The 8,523-nt window shown below is 39.3% G+C and overlaps 2 protein-coding genes across 4 annotated transcripts; one reads left to right on the forward strand and one right to left on the reverse strand.

Moving 5' to 3' along the window:
- Positions 1-672: 672 nt before the first annotated feature.
- LOC106965039 (putative deoxyribonuclease TATDN3) lies at positions 673-3,795 on the reverse strand. 3 transcript variants are annotated; one of them, XM_015060911.1, is made up of 10 exons: positions 3,673-3,795; positions 3,564-3,596; positions 2,412-2,485; positions 2,218-2,302; positions 2,073-2,135; positions 1,710-1,819; positions 1,375-1,430; positions 1,187-1,299; positions 1,023-1,103; positions 673-902 (listed from the first exon to the last, which is right to left on the reverse strand). In XM_015060911.1, exons 1-10 carry the CDS (start codon positions 3,724-3,726, stop codon positions 759-761), a joined length of 813 nt encoding a protein of 270 aa, XP_014916397.1. In that variant the 5' UTR covers positions 3,727-3,795; the 3' UTR covers positions 673-758. The 3 variants fall into 3 exon arrangements, with proteins under 3 accessions (XP_014916397.1, XP_014916398.1, XP_014916399.1); XM_015060912.1 differs by having other exon boundaries at positions 1,023-1,100; positions 3,673-3,794; XM_015060913.1 differs by having other exon boundaries at positions 2,232-2,302; positions 3,673-3,728.
- Positions 3,796-3,885: 90 nt separating this feature from the next.
- Positions 3,886-8,370, forward strand: fuca2 (alpha-L-fucosidase 2). The gene is made up of 7 exons (XM_015060909.1): positions 3,886-4,256; positions 5,601-5,785; positions 5,963-6,302; positions 6,374-6,584; positions 6,975-7,165; positions 7,568-7,676; positions 7,840-8,370. The coding sequence occupies exons 1-7, from the start codon at positions 4,066-4,068 to the stop codon at positions 7,975-7,977; spliced, it is 1,365 nt and encodes a 454-aa protein (XP_014916395.1). The 5' UTR covers positions 3,886-4,065; the 3' UTR covers positions 7,978-8,370.
- Positions 8,371-8,523: the final 153 nt, after the last annotated feature.

The following is an 8,523-nucleotide window of genomic DNA, read 5'->3' on the forward strand; positions in this document are numbered from 1 at the left end:
TGAAAAATGTTGCGCAAATGAAATCCTACACCAAGCAAGAAATGGAAAACGTTTTATTTTCAAAACTCGACAGACTGTTTCTCTTCAATCACAGCTATTTAAAGACATTTAAATTCAAACTACCGACAACTAATGACATTGGAACCAATCTTAAATGTTGCATAACTTTGGTACTGATGTAAATTTCTTTAAATTACATAGAAAAAAATTTCTAACAGTGAGCTCTGGTTATTTTACCTTAGCGTCCTTCACACAGTTTGTCAGTTTCAGTTGTTTTAAAGCCCAGCTGTGGCTCTAAAAAGGTAGAAACTTGTTTTACACTCATGAAAATCAATAAAAATTAGACACCAAAAAACAAAAAAGCTGTGAAGCAAATGCTTAAAGCTGGCTGTCGTCTTCAAATTGTTGACGATTGGTCAACTACGCAAAAAGAAAAAAAAAACTAGTTAAAACAAGTAACATTAATATGGGCTATAAAGTACAGAATGCTTTGGAAGTATCCCCACCAGTTCTGTAAATAAAACGTCACTCTGTCACGGCAATAAATTTGCAAGAAAAATAACAAGTTTGAAGAATTAACAGAAAATGTTAGTATTTAAATTAGTGAGACAATTCAGTAGATTGGTTTTCTGTTTTTCTTAGAAATAAAGAAAAAAAATCTCTCAACAGTCATGATTTTAAAAGCTTTTAATCACATGGTGATGTACAGATTATTACAAGAAAATATTCGGGACATTTCTGGATTACTGACGTAGCCGTCAAGGTCGGATGGCAGACTTGAGCTTGGGGAAGAGCCGCAGGGCATTCTGGGTCGTCACTTCCATCACCGTCTCCAGCGACACGCCTTTGACCTTACTGATGTACTCGGCAGAGACGCAGATGTTTCGGGGCTCATTTCTTACCTGTTAACACGAAGCGTTATAATTATGCTAAGCTAAGCAACAGTTTTAAGGAAAAAAAAACATTGAGGATTTAGAGTTGACAGTAGCATGGAGGCGTGTGGGTCAGTTCCTGTCCTTTACCTGCTTCTCTGGGCCCAAAGCAGGCGAATCGGTTTCCAAACAGATGTTCTCCAGAGGCAGCTGTTTTACGAGTTTCTGCTTCTTGGTGGGAAATGCAGCAAACATTCCAGTGTAAACATAATTTCTGTTAAAGATCGTGTAAAATATGAGCTCATCATCTGTACCTGCTCGCTGCGTGTTATGGATGGGGGGATAGAGAAGAAATATCCAGCCTTCACTCCCTCCATTGCAACAGAAGGCTTCCCATCAAAAGCGTGAAGAAGGGCTTTTTCGACACCTAGTGGCAAAGTAGAGGAACTGCAGCTGCCTCATCAAACCAGTAAACACTTTGTCCACACAGTTACCTGCTCACCTTGCTCCTTCAGCAGGTGGATGGTGGGTCGTCCTGCAGACCTTGAATGAACATTTCTAAAAAAAAAAAAAGAAAAAAAACATCCTTTATTATTAAAATTGTTAGCCATATTAAAATTATGGCTGAAATGACTGATCGTGACAAATCAGTTATTGAAGTAATCGACTAAACGTTGACTAGACTACATATTGATGTTAGAAGTCATTTTTTATATACTAAACAATTCATTTGCAATAAAAAATTTTGTTTTCTTATTTTAAAGAAAGAATTGAAAAATGTTTTAATCCGAAGGACAATCTTATAAAGCAAACTGTCTCCACATGGGGAAAACTCACAGAGGGAGATCCAGCTCCTTGGCAACCTGTGCTTGACGGATGAGAACCAGCTTTTGAGTCTCCTTTTCAGACTCGCCGCTGACAAACCTGGGAGTAAAATCCAAGCCAACCTGCGAAGAAACAAATAATGGAATATCCAGTTTGCATCGCATCAGAGACGCCTCACCAACAGAGCACAGTGATATTTGAGAGCTTTGCTATTTGCTAAGTCTGTGAGTGATCTGGAGATGCTTTTAGTCTGTAGATTTAAATCCAGGGATTTGCAACCTTTACAATGTAAAGAGACATTTTTGTCCGTCTAACAACTGGAACTGACTTCAGGTCTCCGAACACAACAATGACTGAGTACTCGTGAATCTTTACCTCTCCAACTGCGACAAGCTGGTCTTTGTATTTCTCTATGATGGGTAGAGCTGCATCAAGGTCCTGTAATCCAAATGGTCTTTAATCCAACAGCAGAGCTACTAATGCCTATTTAAATTCAGATGTTGACGCGTTGCTTTGTAACCTGAAGAGAAGCACTCCTCTGTTGCTCTGGGGAAACTTCCTGAACAGGATGGACTCCCAAACAGGGGAAAATAAAACCTGGAAATCTAAGAAGAAAAAAAAATCTACAATTAGCAACATAGTAAACAGAAAAAAAAACAATTTTCACTGTATTCAGATGATTTATTTTATTATTTATTTTTTTTTTTTTTTTACCTCTGAGACAGCTCAATGATTTTGGTAAATTCCCCAGCATGCTCAGCCACAGCCAAAAGTGCCAGCAAGCCAGCCTAGGTAATAAAACTACATTAATTCACAGTAGTTTGCTTTTCATACCCCTTCTCCTTCTTTTCACAATTAGTCAAAATACAACTCAGCCTGTCATAATAAGCAACCAATAAGCAATAATCGGAAAATGGATTAAAATAAAGTCAATAATTTCCATTTACATGATTTACCATTTTCTCTTTTCTCTCTCTCTCTGAATGACCAAAGGTTTCCAGTCTTCATTGGTCTCAACTAGCCCCCATTTTTGAAGGACAATTTTGCATACAGAGACTTCCTAGTTCATTTTGTTTGTTGTTTTGTTTATTTATTTTGTATATTTAAAAAATGTCTTCCAGTTCCAGTGTTAAATGTTCATTAGATCTTAAAGTTTACTGAACTTTGAGAATTTGTTCTTGCGTTATTATGCCGTTAGCATTATATTACTTGAAAACAGTCTCAAAACAACAATATTATCGTTTATCGCAATACCTCATAGGACAATTTATCCTCCAGGAAAAATCTTTTTTGGTGAGAGGTACAAATACAACCACACTATTTATATAGGTTTTATGCAATACACCAACACAAAGTTTTGAAGAAAAAGTAAAAGAATACATTGCTCTCAACCATTTCTGCAACTAAAAATCTGCCATAGTGTGTATATGGTACACACTACACTATCCTGGTACCCCTAAATAAAATCTAGTCACACACTGGGTAAAAAGAGTCTGACTGTATAAAATATCTTATACAATTTTGTCTCGACAATTAGCTTTAGCTAAAATACCGCAGAGCCGTCCTAACAGGAGCGGCTAGATATTATGACCACCATTGCTAATAATAAACTCAAGCGTTTGTTGTAATTTGAACAGTTTTTCTAATTTCAGAAATAAGAATCCAGCTGATATTTGCAGTCTTTTGTTAAAAATGTTTTGTAAATAGTCTGTTGCTGTTTTATATGCACAAATAGACACATACTGTACATTTAAAGAAATACTTTGACTTTATTCATCACATAAAATCCTGTTTAAAATGCTCGTTTTTATTTGTCGCATGAGAAAACGTGGATAAAGTTTAAGCATTTTAGCTCTGAAAACTCACCTTCTTTGAATTCTCAATCACCTCTTCCACGTCCTGTCGAGAAGAAACAGTTAAAACTTCATTAATTGTTTCAAAGGATTACAAAACAAGAATTTAACTTGGTTCGTACCTTGTCAAAATCCCTAGCAGAGATATGACAGTGGCAATCAATGTAGCCATGCATGTGGGATTTTTTTTTCAGTCTGTGCAGCTCTCAAAACCAAAACATTCCCTACTTCCTGCATGAAATGCAGTCTGCGCATGCGTGCAACCTTGACAGCTCAAAATCTAACCCCGCCTATCCCGGGAGGGCGGTGTTCTCTCTTGCTCGTTAGTTGCACAGTAGCGGCAAGTTCCTTTTTTAAAATCAAACGCATCCCAGTAGTTTGAGGAAGAAGTGTTTTTATTTTAACCTTAGTTTCTAAATACTGAAGAGCATCATGTGATAGTTCCCGTGGTTTCCCAGTTTTATCTTACCATCCAACCTGCCCGACCGGTTCATTTTGACAGAACTCGCTTTAAAATGGGAGCTTTAACGGTGGTTTGTCTCCTGGTTTGGACCCTGACGATTGACTTCACGAGGGCCAAATACGAACCGACCTGGGAGTCCATCGACTCCAGACCCCTGCCAGAGTGGTTCGACCAGGCTAAGTTCGGCATCTTTATACACTGGGGGGTGTTTTCTGTGCCGAGCTTCGGCAGCGAGTGGTTCTGGTGAGTTATCAATCAATCAATCAAATTTTATTTGTATAGCACATTTCAGCGGCAAGGCATTTCAAAGTGCTTACATAATTAAAATAAAAACAGCATGTAATAAACAGTGAGAACGAGAAAGAGATTTAAAAAACATAATTAAAATGTAAACAGTGAGAAAGAGAAATAAAAAGCTGAAGAACTTTAGTTGAGACGCCATCAACTGGGACTCCAACCCTTTGGAATTTGGTCAAAACGCCGTTTGACAAGGACTCTTGCTCAAGCACAATTTTGACTTTACAGAGAGCCAGGAAGTCCTGTTGATGTTGGTACTTAGGCTGAGCATGAGTAGGTGTGTTTGCATGGGCGTAGAGGAGACCATCAGGGTGTGGTGCCTGGCCCACTGGAGATAACGCCTGAAATTATTTATTTATTTATTTAAGTACAGCTCGTGTACTTAAATAAGTACACGAGCTGTACTTATTTAAAAGATACATGTAGCTTTCTTTTGTAAGCTACATGTATCATCTTGCTATCCTTAGCAATTCCATGGTTTTGATATAATGGTAATTTGCTTAAACTATCTCCAGATAACATGATTCCAAATCCAACATTTTTGGCCAAGACTTGACCTGTAGCTGACTGACTGATACAAATCATATATATATATAATTTTTTTTTTCATGTGTGAACAAGGCCACTTTCAAGTGTGGTGTGGTCCTAATTCAAATGCATACCTATTGCTTTTTGAATATGAGCAATCAAATAATTTTTTTTTTCCCCATATGTCATTGAAGCAGGACAGATCAACTGTTTTCAGTCGGATGAGTTAGAAAGTTGATAAGATCAAATGTAAACAACGGACGAAATATACCAGTTGTAGGTTTTAACGGTATACAAGCTGTTGAATGCTGTTATTTAATTTAGAATAATCTCTGCGTGGATGGAAATTATTTTCAGCAGCTTTCTGTATTTGCAGAAATAAACTGTTGTTTGTAAAAGTGTTGAAAATGGCCTCAAATCCCAAAGCGAACCTCTTCTGGTGTTGAACCAAGACGAACCGCCGACTTGTAACTCTTCATTCTCGTCATTGATCAGGGCTAAGCTAACTTGATTTCTATACGCATCTTGAGAGAATAACTATAAAATCAGAAAACCTGGTTTGACATGACGGAAAGCATCACAAGACGTTATGGTGGAGTGTCTAAAACCTTATTTAGTCCGTGATGTCAACGTCTTTCAGTGCCTCCAGCTCATTAATACTCCACAGCTGTTTCTTATATGCGATTCTTTAATTCGTAAGGCTATCAGGACTTTATTGTTTCTCACCGCCTCTGATTTGTCAGATGTGTATTTATTTTCCAGGTATTACTGGCAGCAAAATAAACCGGAGTATGTTAATTTCATGAAGAAAAACTATCCTCCGGAATTCCAGTACCAAGACTTTGCACCGCAGTTTACAGCTGAGTTCTTCGATGCCAAAGAGTGGACGGACATCTTTGCTGCATCGGGGGCAAAGTACATTGTGTTGACCACGAAACACCATGAAGGTAAACAAGCTAAAACTACCAGTAGGATGTCAAAGTTACTTTTCTCTTCAAGGAATTTCAAACTCGTAGGTTTTGGAGTTTGAGAAAATGAACTTCCTGACCTTTTGCCGATTGTGTTGATGTCACGAGCTGTACTTTTTTTTCTTTTTTTTTGCTGGTGAATTTTTTTTTTATCAGGATTTACGCTGTGGGGCTCCAAAAACTCCTGGAACTGGAACGCCGTGGACGTGGGACCAAAGCGAGACCTGGTGGATGAAGTGGCGAGTGCCGTGCGCGCCCAGGGCGGCCTTCGTCTGGGGCTGTACCATTCCCTGTTTGAGTGGTTCAACCCGCTCTTTAAGCAAGATGCCGCCAACCTCTTCACTACAAACTACTTTCCCACCACTAAAACTCTCCCTGAACTTTACGACCTGGTTTTGAAGTACAAACCAGAGGTTCTGTGGTCCGACGGAGATGGAAATGCTCCCGACAAGTACTGGAACAGCACAGGCTTCCTGGCCTGGCTCTACAACGACAGGTAGGCTTGCGAACGAGGAAACTTTCATCTGTCTTCATTGCTGGACGTAATGTGATGTATTTGTTTGACAGTCCGGTAAAAGAAACCGTTGTGACGAACGATCGCTGGGGCTCAGGTTCCATCTGCAAACACGGTGGATATTACACCTGTAGTGACCGCTACCAGCCAGGACATCTGCTCAAGCACAAATGGGAAAACTGCATGACCATCGACTCCAAGTCCTGGGGCTACAGACGCAACGCTCCGCTCAGTGACTACATCGGCATCGAGAAGCTCGTGGCGGTGAGAAACCCAAAACTTTCTATACCTGGGGCAAGCAGACCCAAGTTCCTTCACTAAACGATGAACTTCTGCTGCTGCAGTCTTTCACTTATACAAACTAAATTCAGTGTTCGTGAAGAGCTGGTAGCATTATGTAGCTATGTTAGGCTATATTGAAGTTATAAAACAACAAGTATCACAACACATAGGAGGAACCTGATCAGATCATTTAATGTTTACTTAGGATCAACACATAATACTTGTATACAACTGGTACATGTTTTAATCTTAGAGAGAAGCAGAAAACAGCAGAAGAGAACTGTTTTACGTTATGATATTTCTTCACTCTTGCTTTTTTCATTGCCCATCTCTAGTCACGTTTCTTTCTCCCATTGCTTCCTGTGCCGTCAGACCCTGGTGGAGACCGTGTCCTGTGGAGGGAACCTGCTGATGAACGTGGGGCCGATGCGCGACGGCACAATCGCCCCGATCTTCGAGGAGCGCCTCAGGCAGATGGGTCAGTGGCTGAAGGTGAACGGCGAGGCCATCTACAACACGACGGCGTGGCGGGCTCAGAAGGAGAACGTCACCAAAAACATCTGGTGAGCGTCTGAACCACGTGAACTGAAGCTGCAACTAACATTTACTGTAGTTGTCGAGTATTCTGTTCTGACGATGCATCAAGTGACTGGATAAAAAAATCGACACCATCAACAGATTTTTTTTTGTTTAACCACCAGGTTATTTTATGCAGTATTAGACATGCATAAGAACATTCAAATAAGCAAATAATTAAGTTACTTTTTAAACAAGAAACATTTATTGCCTGGAATGCAATAACACAGCATTCCTTTGGCGTACCATTTGTAGCAAAAGAGCTGGGAAAAAAATTACTAATGTCAACATTTCTGCTGCTGTTGTGTTTTTTGAGTAATAATATGATAGCAAAGATGGATTAAACTTGAATATACACGTTTTTAAAAGCAGAACTCCGTCTTCCACAGGTACACGTCCAAACCTCAGGAAAAGGCCATCTTCGCCTTATTACTGGAGTGGCCGGATGATGGATCGGTGATCCTGAATGAACCCGTGGTTACCCAGAAACAGACGCAGGTAAAAAAATAAATAAATAAAAAATCTGTTGCCGAATTACGAATGCGTAGTTACTGAAAAATTTGAGGTTACTTTTAAACGATTTAGAACCTGCACACGTTAACGCTCTTTGTTAACGTTCACGGTGGTTTATCAACTTTCTCCCGTCTCTGGCCTTAAAAAGGTGGAGCTGGTGGGTCACGGCCCTCTGCAGTGGACGGCTCTGCAGCCCAGCGGCCTGCAGGTGTTTCTGCCTCCGCTGTCCTTCAGCAAGATGCCGTGCCAGTGGGCCTGGACTCTGAAGCTGACCGGAGCCTCTTGAAGGAAAACCACTTCACTCCAACAGGAAGTGGCAGTGCTGCCGGCTAGAAGAGACTCTCTGCTCTGCTGATTCAATGACTTACCATAAATCTGTTTTTCCTGTTTTATATGTGCTGTATATTTTCAAACAAAAAAATTCAGCTCTGAAGATCAGTCATGCTGGATTTTTTGTGATTTGCACTTTTAAATTTGGAGATATATATATATATATATATATCTCATGCAGAAAGTCGAGTTTTCTCAGCACTGATTGTTACAGATTTCTGCACTTAAAAAAATTTCTGAACTATTTAATAAAATCTTCTAGTATATTTTTTACTGGGTCATGTTCTGGTCACTCCCCTTTTTTCTATGTGAATCAATAAATGCATTAATTGAATCTTTGATAGAAAAAGGTCTCTGCAGTTTTTTGTTTATTATATCAAGTTAATCAACAGCTTCTTTGCTGTAATTATGGGATACACACTCAAATATTTGCCTTGCTAAAACTTAGGCTTAGAATCTGATCATTTAAGTTTAAAAGTCAAAATTATGACTTTGCATCATT

The sequence above is a fragment of the Poecilia latipinna genome, unplaced genomic scaffold, assembly GCF_001443285.1.
Source record: "Poecilia latipinna isolate Pla-1442-1.1 unplaced genomic scaffold, P_latipinna-1.0 Scaffold1755, whole genome shotgun sequence".
Lineage (NCBI taxonomy): Eukaryota > Metazoa > Chordata > Actinopteri > Cyprinodontiformes > Poeciliidae > Poecilia > Poecilia latipinna.